The sequence below is a fragment of the Candoia aspera genome, chromosome 9 (genome assembly GCF_035149785.1).
Source record: "Candoia aspera isolate rCanAsp1 chromosome 9, rCanAsp1.hap2, whole genome shotgun sequence".
NCBI lineage: Eukaryota > Metazoa > Chordata > Lepidosauria > Squamata > Boidae > Candoia > Candoia aspera.
The window spans coordinates 14,835,890-14,857,878 of record NC_086161.1 but is presented as its reverse complement, the minus strand read 5'-3'; the positions used below and the strand labels follow the sequence as shown (position 1 = coordinate 14,857,878).

The following is a 21,989-nucleotide window of genomic DNA, read 5'->3' as shown; positions in this document are numbered from 1 at the left end:
AAGGGACCAAGCAATAAAGCTTTGCAGATAATGGCCCTATAGTCAAGTAATGGCATCTCCACTTAAAAGATAAGCAGGTGATGAGAAAGCTCTGGATTTGACTCTGGTGGTGTGGGTGGTGCTGTTATTTGAAGCATGCATAACTGGACTACTGTTACCACTGAGAGAAACCTGGGACATGGCTTCTTCTGGAGATGTTGGGTGGCATGGTACTGTAGCTACCTCCTCAGCAATGGGGAGAAGAATTTCAGGAAGCCACAACTTTCAACTCTAGAGGCAGTTCACCTGTGGTTGATGATGTAGATGATGATGGTGGTAAACAGGCACAGGAGGAGGAGAGCTGTGCAGCTGTAAATTACAGGATGTAGCACCTCAGCTGGACTCTTTGAGTCATGTGGGAAATTGCTCAGTTCCTGTATTTGAGAATACGGTTCATTAGTGCATAGTACTGGGGCAGGGAGGAGGACAAAAATTAAGATAGATGACAGATTTGAGGGGGTGGGGGGCTTGCTGGTCAACATTCCATGTGCAGTTTAAAGGGGAGATGTGCCTAATGTGTAGCCACTCTCTCTCAGGTGAGCCTACCTCATATGGTTATTATTGCATGGAAAAATGGGAGGAGGGAGTGGTGTGTACACCATCTTGACATACTGAAGAAAAGGCAAGATATAAATCTAGTAAATAATATTACTATAATTACAAATTATAACAATAACATATGGCAAGTCTTTATCTGTTGGAAGGTTGAAACAGGAATAGACAGCTTGGCATATTCCAAATAATTTGGACTACCATTCCATTTAGCTCCAGCCAGTTTGGCCAACAGCAAAAGAAAATGGGAGCTCTGGTCTAGAATATCTGGAGGATATCAGATTATCTATCCTAGGTTGGGAATGAAGGAAGCTGCACACAACTAGGCATACATGTGGGAAAATGCATGCAAGATCTATGAGAAATGCATACGTAAGGAAAAGTTTTCTTGCTTTTGAAAGAGGATTTGGTACAAATTTATGTGATGTAACCAAGGGCTAAATAGGGATGGTATTAGGCTGAAGTACCATACTCCATTTCCTGCCTACCATCAGCACAGCAGTGTTGCTGAGATGTCGGCAGCTCACAGTGGTGAAGTTGGATTCCTGAAGGATCAGCTGGCAACCTTCTGCTCTCCAGCCACCATAACCACCCAGAATGTCAAAGTCCCAGAAAGCGGCTGTGCGATCTGTGCCCTCGTCCAAATGTCGCAACGATATGATGATTGGCTCTGTGAGGTTGCTTACTTCACAGCCATCTGTGGGAGGCAGAACCAGGGCTTTAGCAAAGCAGCTATGGGCAATCCTCAGAATTCAAGTTATCTTCAATAGGTGCTTGTTTGCCCAAATAGAGTCTGCCTGGCTGGGGCAGGAGATCCTCTGCTTTTTTTTTCAGGATCAGGACCCTTTCCTTGCATCCTAAGAGTTGCTTAGATAGATTCCACAGAGCAGACAAGGGAAGGCAAATGAAGTTTGATTCTTTCAATTAAAAAGAACAACAACAATGCAAACTGCCAGCCTTTAGCACCATCTCTATTTCCAAGGATGTCACACATAGGCCATAGAGCATTTTTAAAAGCAAAAAATGATGGTGCTTATGGGCTCTCCATTAGGAAGCATGTCTAAGAAAGGCACACAGGGATGGAAGAGAGCATTTGAAGGGATTAAAGACAGCAAGTGAGAACATCACCAGTTTACCTTTGGTAGACAAGAATTTCCAGACTGGCCCCACTAACTCTGGCAGCTGCTTTGTTCCTGGGCAAACCATCCCACAGCAGCTGTCTTGTTTGTGAGCATCTCCATGCCATGGTCCCAAGATTCCCAACAAACCCACCAGCCCCAAAGAATACTTCCTCCAGTGGGCCAGGCCCTCTCCTGCCCTTCCCTGCCACAGCAACTGGGCTCTTACGTGTGCCTGCATAGATCACTGGGGTGGCCACACTGCGTCGCTTGCCATCATCGGCGAGGTGTGAAGAGTTTCCAGTGCTGCAAAAGAGCTTGCCGTTGCGGAACACTAGGAACTGGAGCTTACACTTGAGGGGCACAGGCCGGTGGGGAACTGGTGGGGAGAAGAGGCCCAGAGGCAGCTGAATGGAGGCCAGGGCAATGCTGTTCTAATGAGAAAAGGAACAAAGAGGCTAAAGATGGGGCCAGGCCAAGCCATGCCACTCCAGCCCCCTCCCCGAAAAATGCTGGATACACAAACAGTCACTGACACACCCAGGCAAAATGGACAAGGAACATTTCAAAAACAGACCAGTGTCATTCCTCTTCCTTGGTTAGGAAATACAACTTTCAGTGCTCACACTGAAGATGTTGCCTAGTCTGGCAATGAAACATCTGCATGGAAACAGAGGCTCAGAGAGCACCAAGGACTCTATAAATACAACTTTGCTGGCTGTCCTTGCAATATTAATAAAACCTCAGTCGTTGGTTAATGTTTTCTAGGCTGCTCTGGTTCATGTGCCTTGGAAGGATGAGACTTAGCAATATATGATGCTCACCAAAATGGAAAAGCTGCATATGAAGAAATGAAATTAGGCTCCCCTGCAGTTTTCTCAATTTAACACCACCCCCCATCACCAACTGCTATGCCAGAGATAAGAAGAAGGGGAAGAGATGATTGCTAGCAACTGGAAAGGGAAGAGGGATTTAAGAGGAATGGCAAGAGGCAGCAGATTTAATCCTGTCCTTTAAAGCGTCACCTAAATGCCCAATGCCCCAGTACCTATTTTGAACCTAGTCATGTATCTTACAAATTAGGTCTAGTCTGAAAAAGAAAGAATTCTCTTAGCATTCAATTAATCTCACACATCTGCTTTGCCTACTCCATCCTACTACACTGGTCTACCAGAAACCTTTCTTCCCCATCCCATCTCACCTTGATGTGGAAACTGGCCAAGGAGATATTTGGCCGGCCCGTAGCACAACGGAACTTCAGCTGCTGGTCTGCCAAGGACTCAGAATACCGTTCCGGTCGTGGAAAACGGCTACCAAGTGTCTCGCGCTTCTGGAAAGCCGTACAGCTCATGCCCAGATAACTTTCTGGTATGATAAGGTAGGCTTCAAAGGCAATGTTCCTGGAGTTCTGAATAAACAAAGTCAGGAGCTTTGTGAAGCCAAGCAAACCTTCTAGATCCAGGCCATCACATCTGGGTCATCTATACTCCATCAACCATTAGTTTTTTGTCCTAATCAGAGCTCTTTAAACTTTGCTGCTATCCAAGTTCCTGGATAGATGGACTTTCCCTGGCAATTTTGTGTGATGGCCTCCCCATATTTGCTGCCCTGGTCATGGGCTTTGCTGATAGATGCAGCCACATGAAACACTCTACCTCTTTAAGTTCTTCTAATAGCTTTGAGTTGTGGTTATGTAGTTACATATGCTCCCCTGAGATACTATGGAAAGTTTAAAATGATAGGAGCATCAAGGAACTGGACAAGAGGGAGTGGAGACAATCATCAGCATGGAGGGCACTGTCAGGATACTTGAGTCTCAGCAGCTGTCCAAGAATACACCTGCCCCTTGCATTCCTCAGTACCAGCCAACACAAAATCCTTCCCACAACATAATTCTTCTTCCATTTCACCCGTGTCTTTTCATTTTGGATTCCCAGTTTCTTTCCTCCAAAAAACTCGTACCTGTAATTGGCATTTTTGACTAACAGTACTCCACACCTCAGCTTCAAGCCTAGCCTCTTACTCTGCAATCCATCCCAGCTCATCATCCCAGGAGAGCTTGGATCCCTACCACAGCCATATGCTGAGAGTTGGTGCTGACAGCATAAGTGGCAATCTTCTCCAGGGAGCGCACTATGCTGGTGCAAGCTTTGTCTTCGATCTGAGCCATCCACAGCACATGGTCATCTACCAGCATCATGTTACTTGCCATCTCGACAATGACATCTGTGAGCTGGGTGAAAGCAGATGATTTGGGATATAAGAAAGCGGCTGGACATTTCACTCCATATCAAAGATGTGCTTAACCCAAGCTGTCTTGTTAGGATTGGTGGAAGATAGATTCTAAGATGAGATGGTGGCCACACACTGCCCTTCCCTACTTTAGATTTTCTGTATGTTGAGCATATTTAGCAAAACGTGGAATGTAGACCCTTTTTCTTTTCTTTCTTCCCCATCGTGAATGTGGGAAAATAAGCACATGGGAGTTGGGTCCAAAGGTGATGCTCTTACCTGTTTGATCTGGTCTACGTAACCAGTGAACTTTTCAATCATCTGTGACACATAGATGACATCCATCATATCTGAGAAATTTGCAGCTTCAGCAGTGTAGACCCGCAACTGGTGGGCTAAGGTTAGTGCGTTAGAGGCATTGATGGGCATCTGTCAGCAGATAAAAGGGGGTGAAGATCAAAGCAAACTAAGCCCCCCGCCCCCAGATATCCAACAATGCTTAATTTACAAAATTGGGATATATCTGGCTGAAAGCCTGCTTAGCTGTTGTGTCAAGCTTTCTAATCTCAATGTAGTGACATAGAAAATATCCACCAATTTATTTATTTATTTATTTAATTTATATTACCGCCCCTCTCCCCCAATGGGGGACTCTGGGCGGTTATATAAATCTAATAGAATTGTGAGAGGACTGGTGAGATCTCCCAATGCAACATCCTGTGGGTGTTCAAGTGGTGTAGTCAGTGGAGTAATGATGAAGAGCAGGCCAGCCCAGGCAACTGTGGTCAGCTATGACTGAGAGGGCTCCAAGAAAGGGGGTCATGCATCCTGTGATCTCTTGTGGACCACCCCTGTCACCCCTGGATGGTCAAATGGGAGGCATGTAATCTGTTGCCATTAATCTTTCTTGGTTCAAAAGGTTTGTGTCCTGATTACCAGGAAACACACTGAGACAATGACTTGGTCTCTAATATTTATTAGTAGTACTTAACAAGAATCCTAACAAACTGAGGAAGCGTGGGAAAAACCCAGCCATATAAACCCCAAAGGTTAAGGCGGTCCCGATCTGTGTCTCTTTGAATGGCTGAACAGTTCCTCAGTGCTACGCATGCGCTTGACAGTCTGGGTGGGAGCCCCCTGCTCGCCATCCTTACTCATGACAGTGTGTACCGAATGGTAGATAATCGGGAAAGAGACATACTAAAAATAGTACACAGGGGAAAGCTGGATTTTATGAAAAAGTGTGCTTTATGAAAAGTTGCATATAAAAACATATGCATGGGCTGATTGTATAAAATGCAGTATATTAGGGAAGGATGTACAGAGAAAGGTATGGATTACAAAGCTTAAATGATAAAACTTAAAGAATAAACTATATGGAAAAATATGTACACAAGTTGTGTCTTAATATTCATGCTAAACATGTTTTTAAAAAATAATGGAAAGGAGTAAGTGAATGCATGCAGTGCTGACACAGACCAGATTTCTATGGATCCCTAAATCTCAGGTATGTTAAGGGCAAATTCTCAATATACATAGCAAGGGGCAAAAAGGACTCTCTAGGTGCTTCAAAACATTCACTTCACCACTTTTTTGTACCACTTGAGCCACCCCAGAAAACAATCTTCTTCTTGGAATGAACCGAGCAAGTTTTGGGTCAAATGGACACGTCTTGCAAGCATTTCTTGACGCACCCTGAGTCGGTCTGCCTAGCAGCTGTGAAATGCTCAAGGACAGCCAGATGGAAACAGAGAGGTATGAGCCTTATCCCCCTACTCACCAGCACAAAGGTGTAGAGTACACGGGTGATATCATTGGTGTACAAGCAGTGTGAATAGTCCCCTTCTTCCCAGTGGCCTGTGCGGTCACAGTGCCTCCATGCCTGTTTTTCATGGCCAGAGCCTGCATTCCCAGAAGCGAAGGGATACTGGAGGCATGATTGATAAGCAGTGATGCCAGCCAAGGTGCGCGGCCACCTAACACCAAAGAGGAGAGCAGCCATGAAAACACACTTAGGTCCATCTTCCCTTTGAAATCAAATACTGAGGTTAGATATATCCCAGAAAATGGCTTATGGAATCAACAGAGGGAAAATTAAGGAATTATGGAAGGTAGATGTTAAGGATGCAGAGCTCCCATACTACACAATGGCACAAGAGGGCTGGAAAGGCAGGGGATAAGGTGAGGGGTTTCAGGTCTATATGCTCCACCATGTGGGAAGAAACTCTGCTGCTTCAGTGCAGGGCTGGAAACAAAGGTAGATGTCCAATGCCAATTATTGTACAGAGTAATTTATTTGCCTCCTGGAATGCTCTCCTTGGCTCAGCTGCTTTGACATCTGGATCACAGAATTTTGAGGCCCCTTCCCTCCCATGCCAGCAGCAACAGCTGGATGAATTGAGCAAAGGCAAATGGAGATCATAGATACTCCTACACCTTGGATGTCACCTGCCAAAGCAAGTTTCTTCCGATGTCCCTGCTCACAGCTCAAACAAGTTTTACATTTGGTAGGAAAAGAAGACCTTAGCACTAATGTGCAAACCATCACATCAAATGAAGAGCAGATTGCCAGTTCTCTTCCTCCATCCTCCAAAAATAATCCTTCCTCTAGCATCGAAAGAAAAATAGTATTTGAATAAATTGCTCAGCAGTGTACATATCTACTGGTGGAACTGAAGGACAAGGTAACACAAATCAGACACAATATCTTAAATGTTTGGAAACCAACAGCTGGGAGGGGGCTAGTATTGGAGCTGTGTTGATGATTGGCATAGCGGGGAGACTTTATTTCTTTCCCCCATCATATGCTTGTAATGAGCATCTCTCGGGAAAGCTGAATTCTCCCATTCTCCAATGGGGCAAGAAGCAGATTTGGAGGGGTGGGGAGAACATTTTCATCTGGAGGCCTAGAGTAAGGAGCTGCGTTTTTTCTTTTATGAAAAAGGTCCCCCAAAGCCACAGGTTGCATGGCAGTAGCCCAATGATGCCAGCAAGAGTGGATCCAAATGTTCAGCCTTCTCGATGGGGCTTTTCAGCATGGAGGGGTTCAATTAAAAAGTTTGCTAAGGCTTTCAGACGCTTAACACCTCCCTCTTGTTTTTTTCCCCCCAAAGCAAAAAAACAACAGAGCTCTGGAGCTGCAAAAAAGAAAAGGGGACAGATCTGAACATGCCATTCCTTCACCATCATATGGAATCCTTGCTTCTCTTTCCTTCATAATAAAATAAAATAAAAGCCAGGAGATGATTCCAAACCATCTCTTTACTCATCTGGCATTCAATCAGGTTTCTGTCAGGGATTTCCTGAAATGGAGGAATTTTGCAAAACAGCTCTTGCTCACAACAGGCCAGGCTTTGGTCCCAGTTGGGATACCTGAGTGGGCTACAGATGGGGAAGATCTTCCACTCTCCAGTGTTCTTCTGTGGCTGCTTTCCCTAGGTTTAATTCCAGGCTCTCTCCTGCTTATGCAGGCTAGGGGTGGAAGGAAGAGGAGGGGGTCAGAAGACAGGCCTGCTGTTAATTTAAGCCACATTGACTGCACAGTAATTTATATTCCATCAAGACCCCGCCAAGGTTACAGCCGACTCCATGAGCCTTTTTTCTTGTGCCAGAAAAATTCCAACACCTCCTGTTTCTGGAGCCTGTCTGCACTGCCAGAGCGGGCCTCTCAGATGGCCTCCCTTGCAACAGATGCTTAATCATTCCCAGGCCTCAATTGCCAGCGATCCCAAATCCCTCACTGACTTTGCTGGGGTGCGGGGGCGGGGAGCTTTGCGGCAATAGGATTCAGACTTCCCAACAGCAGCTGCTCCTCCTTGTCCGGCACGGTGGGTCCTTCTAGGGTGAAAAAGCAGAGCTCAAATGAAGCAGCATTGCCCTCCCATCTCTTGGTTAAAGAGTGAAGGGGTCTTTCCTATGATTGCAAGAGAAGCTCCTTTGGGGTTTGGCTTCCTGGGGGAAAGCCAACTTAGGCTCTCAAAGAAAGATGCTGGTGAAGGGGTGCTCCTCCTCCTTCCAGCCCTTCCCTGCAATTCTATGGCCAAGGCACAAGAGGGCAGAGTTGGGCAAAAGAGAAGATCCACTGAGTTCATCCAAGCAATTCTTGCCGGAAGAAGGGTGCTGGAAGTAGGATTGCTTAGACTGAGGTAGCTCAGCCGTCATGAGGTGCTTCAACTCATGTTCCACCTCGATCAGCCGCTTTTCCAGGTAAAAACTTCATGGCCTTCATGGCTTCGTACTTTGAAGATGTGCTTCTTTGAACCAATTGTCCCTTTCAAGTATTTGCACAGTCCCAGACTTTACCCCATGCACATGAGAGAGTAGAAACACTAACGCTGGACTCTAGGATCCCACCATATCTGTGTGTAACTGCAGGGTTGTTTTTTTTTTAAGTTTATAGCCATCACTGTTTTCAGTGAAGCTCTCCATGCGTCAAATTCATGCTGTGAACCCACAAGCCAAAACTCTGTAATGCTTGTACGGCCCTTTATGAGTCGTCCTCACTGCTCAGCTTCCATGGGCTGCAACGAATTAGGAAAAATTGGGTTTGCCAGACTCAAGCTTACTGGCTGTTCCCCAAATATTCAGCTTCAGTTTTTGTTTCTTGGCCATAGCAGTTCTTCTCACTCTTGTTTCCCAGACCTTGCATCTTTCCTTCATTTATTTGTTATGCAAGTCATCATTTATTTCAAATGTCTACCCTACCTTTTTTCAAAAATGATTCTCCAGCAACTGAAGACATAAAGGGACCAGGGCAAAACTAAACCACAACATGTTAAGACAGGTTTTCCCCACATCAGTTCGTACTAATTGAGTAGAATTCTGGAACATGAACCCAACCACAGTCATGGGAAGCCTGTTCCTAGTTTGTCACTTCTGCTCCTGATAACAGCTCCTGCCACACTTTGGCCCCTACCTGAAGTCTCCACGGTTGTTGGTAACTCGCTCAGGTGGGCAGTACGAGGCTGATGTCTCCAGCACAATGATCTCCACCTTCTTGCTAACATTGCCCTGGGCAGTGGAGATGGTGCACTCCCATTCACCACTAGCCGAGACATGGATGTTGGACAAGATGAGCTCACTGCAAACAGAGAGTGCTTTTAGAAAACATGGGCTGGATGGTCAATCGAGCTTTTGAACTGAGGGCTAGCCCAACCCATCTTTCCTCTCAGGAGAGAACATTCTTTACACAGAGAATTAGGGACTTGCAGTTGTTGGGATCTGAAGCAGGGGCTTTGGAGCAGGTGTGGGCATGCCCACTGTACCTGTCAGTGCCTCCTGAAGGAGGTAATGCCTTTCCCTGGGATCGCATGGAGCCACATAATCCCAGGAATATACACATTTGATTTAGAAGACACCAAGAAAGTCACTGTACTATGTTGCTGATTAAAATGCCTGCTTTCCTGGGACTGGATGATTACCATGGATGTGCAGGAAAAGGCATGGTTTCTTTAAGGAGGTGAAGTAAGGAGAGCTGTGGTAAGCATGCCTCCACCTCTTCTAAAACACCTTTTCTGTTCCTGATCCAAACATCTGCACATCCAAGTAGGAAGGTTTTCAGAGTTCAATCCAGAACAGATTTATTAGCGGCATTCAAGTAATGTGGCTATATAATTTCATACAGGTGGCCCAAACCTACAGGTGGGGAGTGGCCAGAGAGAATTCCAAAGTGAAGCAGTGAACAGAAATGCACTAAGTTATTCTCCAGTTAATAGATTTATTTATTGCCCTCCAGGTAGAGTAAAAACAACTACATATATGTTCAAAAATAAAAGAACAGTGCAGTTAAATATTGCAAATGCCTGGAAGAATAAACATACAGTATCTTTTCCAGGCTGTGAAAAGATAGTAGTGTTGGCAATGGGCAAGTCTTCTTTGGTGGGAATTCCAGGAACAGGGAGCCATCACTAAGAAGGCAGCCACCAGTCTTCCTTCCAGGATCTTCTGCTTGGAATCAAGCCAAACCTGACTACAAAAATGAACTAAATGGTTACATGTCCATCCCTGTTCCCTGAAGTCATTGCTTATGTGTGAATTGATAGGACATTGTTTCTAAACCTTAGTTCCTACTGGCATTAGTCAACATCAACTTGCCCAATGGCCATGCTTTGCTAGACCAAAGACTGAAAGTAACTGGGAAAAAACTTTTCCCTCTCTGACCCACCCAGCTCACACCCTAGTACCTTGTGATTAAAGTGCAATCATGAATGAGGCTGTCCTCTAAGATGATGCCACTAGGTTCATCTTCTTGCACCAATGCACGGTTGTGGTACCAGAGGATGTGTGTGCTGTTGTCCAGGTAGGTGGCTATACATTGGAAAGGGAGTCGGTCTCCTTGGAAGACAACTTGCCTCAGGGAGGGGATTAGCTGATGAGTGTGCAGCTCTGGGGACCCTTCTGTGGGAAAAAGAGAGACCTCACTTAGGTTTTAGAGGAAGGGAGAGAAGAAAGCCCAAATCAGTTGTTTTGATGGTATTTGACAAAGACCTTGAAAGAAAGGGTGAAGAGATGCTGCCTAGGGAATGGTCAGATAACAGAGGGCAAAGCACACAGCTGTATAATGGGGGGAGAAAGAGGCAAGATTGATGTCGGCCTTCCCAGATAGACCAGACAGGAAACACAACAAGATGAGCTAATTCTGCTTTATTGTAAAGCTACATTAACAGAATCTTGCAAGTCTGAAAGGACAAATCTACTCCCGTCCCTTTTACAGTCTAAGAAGTTAGGAAGGGTCCCTTCTGAGTTTCCTTCTCCACCCATTATGCAGCTGCAGGCTATGCCCTCTCTTATCTGACCATTCCCTAGGTAGCATCTCTTTGCCCTGTCTTTCATGGTCTTTCTCACATACCATTACAGTTGTATCCTGAATCCTGTCATGGAATGATTCCAATCAACAGGTCCATTTGGTCAGCAGGCAAGGCCAGTTATGCTCATCCCTTCAAAGAAAAGAAATAAATACATCCAGAAGGGACATACCCAGAATGCTTGTCTATATTGTCTAATTGGAAGTGTTCCATTAACCAAATGTTGATATTGTTAGGCTGAATTATGCCTAAAAAAGAAGAAAGGTTGCTAAATTCTGTATGCAGTCATAATGAAACTGCATGCTGAATGGCAGAACGTGTACAGACTGGCCCAAGGGCCAGATGCAACCACAGCCACCCATCTGCTTTCCTGCTACACTAGCATTACTACATGTCTGCTGAACTCTTTGCAAGCCATTTGGTGATTGTACTTTATTTATTTATTTTCTATCCCACCTTTATTATTTTTATAAATAACTCAAGGCAGTAAACATACCTAACACTCCTTCGTCCTCCTATTTTCCCCACAACAGCAACCCTGTGAGGTGAGTTGGGCTGAGAGAGCGTGACTGGCCCAAGGTCACCCAGCCGGCTTTCATGCCTAAGGAGGGACTAGAACTCACAGCTTCCTGGTTTCTAGCCATTGCCTTAACCACTAGACCAAACTGGACCAAAGCTAGACCAAACTTAAGAGCAATGTTCATTTGGCTAAGATTCTGCTGCTTCTAACACCTGCCAGCAAAGGAAAACTTGTCTCCATCAGTGATGATGAAGGAGTTCCAACTACTCAGGCAATAACTTTGTTGCAAAGACAGTTGCTGAAGGGCCATACTTCCCTCAGCTGAGAGAAGATGAGTGCAGGAAATTTTCCCTGCAAGCATCCTAAAGAAATCATGTTGCTTTACTTGACATGGGAGTTGGGGTGAGGGTTTTGGTAAGCTGCTCTGAAGTCTTCTTGGGATTGCAAAATGAAACAGACATGCTTTACATGTTGAACTATGATATTTCAGTAATCAAAACAGGAACACTGGGGGGATTATCAGTTGCAGAGATTTGCAACTGACCCCCTGCCCTTCATGGATTATCCATGCTAAGTGGTAATAGAAAGCCAAGCATCTGTTGAATGAAGGATGGAGTAGAAGAAGGGAGGAATGAAATGGCGTATCCTGGTAAAAGTACCACTGGACTACTGAACAAGGGGACCATTTTGTTGCAAATCTCCCTTGTGCACCAAGCAAACTCACTCACTCAGGAGGGTGCCTCACCACAGTGCAGTTGGCTCTCTTTGAAGATTCGTAGTGGCTTCCCATGCAGGCTGCTGGGGTAGACACACGCTGTCTTATCAGATATCTGGACAGAATGGCTTTTGGACCAGGCTAGGACCCAGCGCAAATGGCAGTCACAGGTCAGGTATTCAGTGGCAAAGTCACTGGAGAAGGAGAGAGATGTAAAGTGAGCAGTAAGTGCAGGTGAGGAGGATTTATGCAGGAAAGAGCAGGAGGAGATGCCTGTCCCCCTGAACACTGAAAAACATATCTAGAAAGGTCTAGCACAGGGTTTCTCAACCAGGGTTCGGTGGAACCATGGGGTTCCCTGGAGATCACGATTTATTTAAAAAATTATTTCAAATTTGGGCAACTTCGCATTAAAGAGGTAAGTTTCATTCTTCATTTTTAGTTTAAGAACACTGTTAATGCATATGATACAGGCCTAGCCATGAAACAAATATAATAATTTTGTAGCTTCTGGCCTGTATTTGAACCTGAATGTGCTCAGTTCCCCGAGGCCTGAAAAATATTTCAAGGGTTCCTCCAGGGTGAAAAGGTTGAGAAAGGCCGGTCTAGCATCTTGAGGTAGCACTGCTGTCCACAGTTGGGTGATGGCTCGGTTGCTCAAATTTCTAGTCTATTCAATCCAGAGGGCTTCGAAGGGGAGGAAATGCTATTTCTTTTTTTTTTCTTTTTAATTTTTTTATTATTAATTGTTCAAGATATAATTAAGGCACATAATGCAGAATAGAATACAAGTCTACAAATTTCTGATAGTGTGGCTGAGCCAGACATTACGTACAGAAAGTCCCAGATACCTTTCTAATTTCAAGCCTGGGGTGGGGGTGAAACACAGCTATTTATGAGGCAGACTATCTGTGAATAAAATGTCTTCTGGCCCTGTTTTTCTTTTGAAGTTCCAGATTGTTTGTTTTATGTCTATTTTGGGGCTGCTGATTTGATTGGGGAAGCAGCACTAAGAGGGGATATAAAGACTATTCACAGTGTTACTTCCCTAATCATTCTCTGTCTCACACACACACACAGAGTAGGGGGCAGTTATTCATTTGGCATGGGGGGTTAGGCACTTACAATATTGTCTTTTCTTCTACCAGATCTTCTAGCAGTTTGTTTAAGTTGTTGTTGTTAAAATATGAGAGAAGGGGTAACTCCTACCCCCCTCTGGTTATTAACTCCTGGATCAAAATAAGCAACCGCATAAGAAAAATAAATTTAAATATTACAGAATTGATCCCCTATCCTGTAGTTTGCTTAGACCTTCAGAATCCTGAAAATTCAGCTTGAATGCAGTTCTCAGTTCCTGGTTGCTGCTGTCTGTCATGTTAACATTCCCTGTACAGCACAATGTACAATACAGAACTATTTCATGAGATATTCTGGGGGAAAATAAGTGTTGTTGTTTTTTTGGTAGTCCTGATTTTAGGAGCTACCCTAACATGGAATGCCCTAAAATAGCTCTTCCCACTTAGACTCTTCTGGGGAACTCTGGCCAAAACATTTCTGAATTCCTCCTCAACATGGCAGTGCTTAAAGTATTAAATTGAAGAAAATCAAGTCTATGAAGATTTAAACCTGCCTGCCTATACCTGCCCAATATAGCCCAGCCTTTCCAATCAGTTATCCTCCACATATTTTTGACTGTAACTGTCCTAACAGTCAGGAACCACGCTGAGACGAGGAATAGGTCTCTAGTGTTTATTACTGCTACATTAGACAGAAAATCCTAACAAACTGAAGAAGCGTGGGAAAACCCAGACAGATAAACCCCAAAAGTCAAGGCGGGTCTGTTCTGTGTCTTTTTGAATGGCTGCTCAAGCCCTCACTACTACGCATGCGTTTTCCCCCCTGGATAGGGGCCCCCTCCTGCTCACCATCAGTGCTCATGACAGTAACTCCCATAAAGCTGCATGAACCATTGAAATGAGCTTTAGGTCAGAACACCGAAGGCCCCAAGTTATAGATGAAACTGGACTAGATGGACAATGGTCTAATTTGTTGCAGACATCTAGGAAAGTGGATGCACTCATACTGTAAGGCAGTTTATTCAAGGTGTCAAAAGGAAGCCTGTGCTGGCCATGTCCCACCAACCCCAGCATTAATCATTTTAAGAACTTAATTGCTTCCTCTCTGCCTTTTCCTTGTTCTTTGACCAACCAAACATAAAATACTTACAGAACTTTCAGAGACAGCAACTCATCAAAGACTCCACTCTGGAGGGTGGAGAAGATATTTCCTGATATGTTCCTGTCAAAGATATGATAATAAAATAAGATAAAACTTACAGGATCAGACCAAGAGGCCTACCTAAGGTAAGACTCATAGTGGCAAGAGAGCTGACTCAGAGAAAAGTCTTTGCAGGACTTGCCAGCAGGAGCCCTATCCTCTTGCAAATGGTACTTAGAGAGAAACACCCTACCTCTGAACATCAGGGCTCCATAGAGCCATCACAGCAAACGATGGTCTAGCTTTAAAATAATTAAAGTCAGTTGCCCTCATCTCATCTTTTGGCTATGGATTCCATTAATTAACTGCTGGACAAAGGAATGCAAAGAGGCTTCAATGTATTTTTGGGGTAAAGCACAGTAGCTATGGCAGAAGAGCATAAAGCATAAAAATGTCTGATTGCTGCTGCTGTAACCTGCTGGAGTCCTCTCCTACAGGATCATCCAGGAGCTTGCAAAGAAGAGCAATAAGACCATCTGCTCTGGGGATGAGAATTTCTATCTGATCCTCCCTAGGCTGCCCATTTCCATGACAGCTGGATATAATACAAAACAGAATTACTACAAGTGATGCCTGATCTTGTTTTCTTATTCCCTCCCCATCCCTTGTCCCTTCTGTACCATTTCTTCCTTGTTTAGTAAGCCTGAAGGCAGGGACCATCTGTCTTTTATTGTTGTGTAAGCTCCTCTGGGAACTTTGCACAGAAAGTATCGGTATAAATGCTAAAATAAATTACTATAAAACAAACAAGAGACTTGCTGGATCAGACCAAAGAGCTATCTCATCCAGCACCTTCCTGTCCTCTCCAATTACCAACCAGATATCTAAGGGAACCCCAGAAGCCCAGGACAGATGTGAGAGCAATAACCCTCTTTCTACTGTTCTCCTTAACAACCCATTGCTTTTATCTTAAGGATGTATCACCCCTATGACTAATAGCTATAGATAGCTAAGTCTAAGAATCTGTCTAAGGAACATCAGTTAGTAGAATTAGCTGAAATTTATTGAATGTGTTTTTTTATTGAAATACATAGTGGGACTACAATTGTTGGTATGTGGGTTCATAAATCTATAGATCCTAATCTGAAATACTTGTTAGAAGCCCCCCAGCCTCCTCTTTCAAATTTCAAGATCCTCTGACAAAATTCAGTTGAAAAGGGATAATGAGCATCTGTGCTCAGCAGCATTCTTTGATGCAGTCTTCCCCAACCTGAACAGTCTTTAGACATGTGGACTTCAGCTCTCAGAATAGTAAACATTGGCAATGTTAACTGGGAATTCTATTCTAGAAGTTGAAGTTCACACCTGTGGAGAGTACCCAGATTTTGGAAGACTGATCTGAGAAGTGAGGATTCCTGTCATCAACACATGTACAGAGGCTCGAAGTCAAACCATACCTTCACCACTGCCATCAAATACTCACAGACGGATAAGGCTGGCCAGTCCTTGGAAGAGGCCGACGTTGAGGCAGCCAATGCGGTTGTTGGAGAGATCCCTGTAGAAACATGAGAAAAACTGAGAGCCATAGACCGTGAGCAGTCATGGATAAATATCCCCCCCCCCATGCATGCTTTGCATTTCCTTTTGGAAAAATAAATACCTAGCCCAGGAGATGGTGACCACATGCATCTTTGTTGAAATTATCAATAAACTGAACACATACAGTAAACAGTTAGACATTATGGGTTATGGGCAGGTTACAGATTACTTAAAGCTATTTGAAATGGCCCTGGGCTCTGAGGTTAAGCAAGGGGGAAAAAAAAGATGGGATTCCTGTGTAAGTATGAAAGGTAGGCTGGAGAGTGAAGAAACAAGAGCAGGAAACAGGCTGGAATAGGCTAATTGGGCTGTTCTGGAGAAGCTGAGGCTGTTACTTACAAGCGTCTCAGGTCCTGGAGGCCCAGGAAAGCTCCAGGCTGAATGGTGCTAATCAAATTGTTCTTCAGATCTCTGGGAAATAAGACAAAAACAAAAAAACATAAAAAGTTGTACTGAGGAATGGGTGAATTTTGTTCTTGATGGATCTTTGAGGAAAAGGGTTAAAAACTTTCTTAAGGTTACTACTCTTTCTACTTTTCTTATACATGGATAAGCCTATTATATAAAGTTCCCCATTCTTCCTTCTCCGTATATCCCTCGCTCATTTACCTCCTTCCTTCTTCCTATTTATTTACACACATGCTTTTGAGAATATCAAAATATTGCATTTATCAAATGTGAGCATACATAATTAACTTTTAAAGGAAGATAACAAATGGGGTATTTTTAAAAAAAAATATATAATCCTTAGTTACTTCTTAACTTGTAGCATTTGATATATCTCTTGTTTAAATGGCCACCATGTACAGTAGAATTCAAGCACTTTCAAATGATTCCAAATCCCTTGCCTCATCCATATCTGGGCTGTTTCTCAGTTTTTCACTGATGTATTTAACTTATTTAGTAGTGGAAGTTTACAACCCCACCCCTTTCTTTCAGGGAGGCAGGAACCAATTTAGCTCTTTGGGAGTCCAAATGCTCTTCTTTCTGGTGCTTGACACACATCAGCCATTAAAAAAACAACCCCAAAGATTCTGTACTTACTTAAAATGAAGATTTCTCCCCACCCCACCCCTGCCAAATTATTTACTTTCAAAATGAGAGGGTGGCCAGCGATTTGCTGAGAAATTGGTAATGGAAGCAGATTTTTTTCAGTCCCTTTTTTCAAGATGGAGAAAGGAAAACAGTAAGAAAAGTCCTGCTGGATTTTATTCAGACTAAAGTTTGAATAAATAAGTTTCCCCAACTGGGTTCCCTCCAGAAGGGTTTCAACAGTCATAATTCCATAGCCAGCAGGTCTGTTGCTGAAAATTCCAGGAGATGAAGTCTACCCATCTGAAAGTTCTCCAGATTTGGAACCACTGGACTAAATTAATTCAGGATCTGTTTTCCCTCCTCCAGTTGCCAGTGAGTTGACTCTAAAAAGACCAGAAGCACATATATTGGCACATGCACCCTCTGACTTGTGTTCTCCAGAAATGCATTCATACAAGCAGTGCATCTAGAAGGCAACATATTATCACATGCCTGATAGACCTCTGTCACTGTCCTCTGGGGAATGGTAGAATCCCTTTTTAAAGTTGCTAAGTCAATAGCTCATCACGACAACTGGTGGCAGAAAATAAAAGAAGGAAGGCTTGTGTGTGTGTGTGCGCATGCACACACATATATACACACACACACAAATCAGGCTCTATATTCATGGTTGTAATCTGGGGGCCATGGACAACCCATAGCCCCCAAACCCTTATTTTTGCCCCCTGACCCTTATGATTGTGCCACCAAAATTCAGTAGCAAGTTGCCAAATGCATTTGCCACAACTTTTTTACTTGTTTTTAAATAAGCAATCAGGCAGATTTTATGTTTTTTGCTGGGTTTAATGTGATGAAAGGTTAATTTTATACATGGTAACCACAGCATGACAACAATGGAAGAATACTGAAATTCCTGCAATGGAGGAATGGGTTGTGAAGATAATGGAATTGTCAGAAATGGCAACACTGACCTGTTTGGTCAGGACAAAACAGTAAGTACATTTTTAAAACTCTGGAAACCTTTTATGGACTTTTTGCTGAAAATAGAGAAAAGTGAAGTGATGATTTATGGATTTGATGATTGAAAAAGGACTAAACAAGGGGCTGAAGGGATTTTTGTATTATTAAGGAGGAAGGTTGGATAATAAGTTTGTTAATTTCTGTTGCAAAGAAGCTCAGAAGTCACCTATTTTTCTGACTTTGGTTCTCTTATTCTTTTTTTCTTTTTGTGTTCTGCACTCTCTTTTTCTTCTCTTTATTTCTTTTTCTTCTATCTTTTCTTTTAGATTTGTCTTTTATTGCTTGAAAAAATATCCTTAATAAAAATTATATCTTAAAAAGAAAAAAGAAGAAAATATGCCTTCTTGCCCACGTCTGGTAACATCACAGGAAGATGAACTGTTGCATAAGAATACAAGGTATTTGCTTATTTTTTGGATAAGCCTAAAATCCCTACGATGGTCTTCTACAGTGAACAAACTTCCTCATTGTCTTGAAACACAGAGATGGATTCCCACCTCCTGAAGATAGGTTTCTCTTAGAAGTTGTCCCATAGAGTCCAAAGGCCCTCTCTATCTCTAGCCTCACATCAAAGAAAGTTTGATAGCTGTAAGAAGGTTTGTTTTTGCTCTATAATTAATTAAGAATCCCCGTCAGGACTCTCCCTTTCCTTGTAATTGTAACTTCTCACTCTCAGCTTATGCGAGGCACTGAGAAAACAACAGTGCACACTCACATGAACTAGCCCACCCATATATTCAAGACTTCTGGCCAAAAAGACTAGGACAGCAGTAAAATCCTCCTCTCCACCAAAAAGCAAGCAGCTCTTTTCGTGTCCCAGCATTGTGCGTTGCCCTTAATATCTTCCTAAACACTCAACACTCCAACAGTATCAAATCCAGGAGAGCAGGCCAAAAGGAAGGTAAACTATGAGAGACTCAGGACAGACAAAGTCAAAGTTTTTCCTATAGCACAGAGGCCCCTTCTAGGATCAGGGGAAATGCCAATTTGAAATTGGTGCTGCTTCCCTACCCCTGTGATACCACAGAGCATGTGTGCAGTTTGTAATGGTATGCTGGTAAACTCTCACTCCATTCCCTTGCCGGAGGACAGGGTGTGAAGCCAATTTTGCTGGGTTTCCTTTGGAGATACAATATGCAGCAATTTCTGCCCATTGGTGGGAATGGCACTTTCCTTCTGCACCCATGGTCCTGTGATGCATCTCCCATCCTCCCTGCTTTAAAGTATAGCTTTCTCACTCTCCCCATCCCATGGATGAGTGCTCTTGTTTTAGATTTGCTGGGGAAAGCAAAGATGGTGAGGGATGAACAAGGATGGGGTAGAGCAGGAGCTGGGGGGGCAGTCTTGCACACAAACACACTGGCTAGCTAGGGGCCATCTGGAACAAAGCTACTGGAATGAATATTAGGGGTAAAGCTGAAGGTTTCATGGAACGCCCACAGTTAACATATGGAAGTCACTACCACAGGACATAGGCCTCGTCAGCAACTTGGAAGGCTTGAAAAAGCACGTAAACAAATTCCTGGAGTATAACATTACCCAGGGCCCTCCAAACAGCATCTTGGCAGGGAGATTCCAGAAAATCCATGCAATGAATGCCTTTGTCACTGTAAGTCAGGAACCATTACTGTCAACCCTGTCAAGATCTGCAACACAAATGTATTATACCTTTCTTACAGGAAGTCTGGCATGGGCTGGTCCATGAAGTCACGAAGAGTCGGAAGCGACTGAACAAATAAACAACAAACCCCGTACCCAGGCCAAATGGACTCTTTTTATCTCAATTATCTTTTAGCTGATCAGAATGTCACATTATAAGAAAGTCATCAAGCTCTGTTGAATAGCCAGCAAGATTTGGCAAGACCCCACTGGGAACAGTTTTGGTTTGATTAAACATGCTCAAAGTTTAATAATAACAATAGCTGTTAATTCTCCTGTTTCTCTGTTATGATTTATGATGGTTTCTTCACTGAAGCCTCAGTATTTGAAGTGGTTACTTGAACCTATGCTGGCTGTGCTCAATTTCCCTTTCTCATATTGCAATTTGTTTTATTTATCTTATCTTTTAAAGTTATTTTCTTCTGTTCCCATGTTTTATGTTATTTAAGGCTGGTCAGTGACCCAAATAAAGTATCCTACTATTACTAACATCACCCAGTGTTGATTACTAATCATGATAGCTATACGTTGTTTAGTATTAAAGGCTGAATAAAAAGCAGCCATGAACAGATGAAGTGAGTCATTGAGAGTTGGGTGGCATACAATTTAATAAATAATAACAACAGTTATTACATATAGAACAAAGAAGCATAAACATTCCTCCTATTCTTTATTTTCCTGTGGTGGATTCCAATACCCCCCCACCTCCAATGCCATATACACACCACAGGAGCAATTTCAGAAGGTTTTGGAGAACCTCCAAATTTACAGACACACAGTCCTCCCTTAACAACCACAATTGGGTCCGGAATTTTCATTGCTAAGCAAAGCAGTCATTAAGCAAATCTGACCCAAATTTATGACCTTTTTTGCGGCAGTCGTTAAGCAAACCATGTGATCATTAAGCAAATCGCGTGGTTCCCCATTGATTTTGCTTGCCAGAAGCCTGCTAGGAAAATAAAAAATGGTGATCATGTGATACTGCAACGGTCATAAATGCGAACTGGTTGCCAAGTGCCAAAATCATGATCACAGACCGGGGCGGGGGGGAACTGTGACAGTCTTAAGTTAGTTTTTTCAGCACTGTCGTAAGTCGGAACCTTCACTAAACATATGGTTGTTAAGTGAGGACTACCTGTATATAAAAAACTTTAGAAATCAAAATTAGGGGGTGAGGAACAATACATTGCGATAAGGACTCATAAACACAGTCGCCACAGGGAACTCACTTGTTGCTTTAGAAAGAACATAAAATTGGCAAAAGAAGGATGGAAGAGAAGCCATAGTCCATGGGGCAGAGGGGTTTTTTTTTTTTTTGGTTAAGCCAGCAAATTCACAAAACACTGCAAAGTTTTGCTCTAGTACAAGGCTGATGACCAAATCCTTGCATCCTTATTCCTTATGGAAATGATGTAGTAATTATGCTGTATTCCACAGAATGCAGTGAGGGACATGAGCCCTTTTTCTCATGAACACTATGTTCAACCAACTGTCTTCCTCCCTCCCTTTTGCTCCAAACCCTGGCAGAAGAGCTGGCCCTCGCCCTGCCAATTACGCAGCCCAGAAATGTGCTGGTGATAAGATCAGGCTCTTCAAGTCTTCCAGCTGAGAACTTATGGCTATGTTCTCCTCTTTCCTTTGCTCTCTCTGCCACCCGCCCCACTCCTTCCCCACCATCAGTCTCCGCAGGCTCTTGAGAAAGAAGGGATGAGTGCAGGCCACGCTGCCTGCAGCTGTTCCTCTAAATCATGAAATTTAACACAACAAAAGCAACCAGTGAACCCACCCTCCTAATCCCAAGGAGACAGCTGGACTTGGGAATGAGGAGTTCTAAACATTGCAAAAACACTTCTCCAAATGCTGCCTGAGATGTACACATGCACAACACACGCAGCCACCAACATGTATACCGAGAGGGACCTCTTCCTGAGAACAGAGAGCTCCTCCAACATTTTGCAAACAAGAACGGGTGTGCTTGTAACTTTCCAGTCCTCAAACAAGGGAGGAATATGGCACCACAGGTTCCCAGTTGGTCTTCCTGAGGGCCTGGCTCCTCTTTGCTAGTCACAGTGTTTTACAGCGTACTCCATTCCCCTCCCATGAGACAGAAAGGACAGGGGAAGAGAGCACACCCCCATCTCCCCTCCACCTTAGGATTTCCAGGTCTTCAAACAAGAGTTTCACAGACAAACGATCCAGCACAGCAAGTGTAGTCACAATACTTCTCATGGCACTCTAGAGCAATGTTTCTCAACCTTCTGCAGCTTTGAGAGGTGTAGACTTCAACTCCCAGAAATCCCTAGCTGCTGGGGATTTCTGGGAGTTGAAGCCCACACATCTTAAAGTTGCTAAGGTTGAGAAACACTGCTCTAGAGGTTGTGAACTACAGTTTCCAGCCAATGGTGAGAGATGCCAATGGTGGCCAATGGTAAGAGATGCTGGGAGTTGTAGTGCAGGAACATTTGGAGTACCTCCTCTTA

The 21,989-nt window shown here is 43.6% G+C and overlaps 1 protein-coding gene across 1 annotated transcript in view; it reads right to left on the bottom strand.

The window, feature by feature from the left end:
- ADGRA2 (adhesion G protein-coupled receptor A2) overlaps positions 1 to 21,989 on the bottom strand; it is an 86,231-nt gene that overhangs the window by 8,767 nt on the left and 55,475 nt on the right. The window contains exons 3-15 of the mRNA XM_063311437.1: positions 16,135 to 16,206; positions 15,680 to 15,751; positions 14,206 to 14,277; positions 12,010 to 12,173; positions 10,124 to 10,337; positions 8,857 to 9,021; positions 5,722 to 5,917; positions 4,221 to 4,370; positions 3,781 to 3,942; positions 2,911 to 3,117; positions 1,939 to 2,143; positions 1,080 to 1,288; positions 286 to 413 (exon numbers count right to left, since the gene is read on the bottom strand). Coding sequence (XP_063167507.1) covers positions 286 to 413; positions 1,080 to 1,288; positions 1,939 to 2,143; positions 2,911 to 3,117; positions 3,781 to 3,942; positions 4,221 to 4,370; positions 5,722 to 5,917; positions 8,857 to 9,021; positions 10,124 to 10,337; positions 12,010 to 12,173; positions 14,206 to 14,277; positions 15,680 to 15,751; positions 16,135 to 16,206 — 2,016 coding nt within the window. The remainder of the gene's footprint in view (positions 1 to 285; positions 414 to 1,079; positions 1,289 to 1,938; positions 2,144 to 2,910; positions 3,118 to 3,780; positions 3,943 to 4,220; positions 4,371 to 5,721; positions 5,918 to 8,856; positions 9,022 to 10,123; positions 10,338 to 12,009; positions 12,174 to 14,205; positions 14,278 to 15,679; positions 15,752 to 16,134; positions 16,207 to 21,989) is intronic.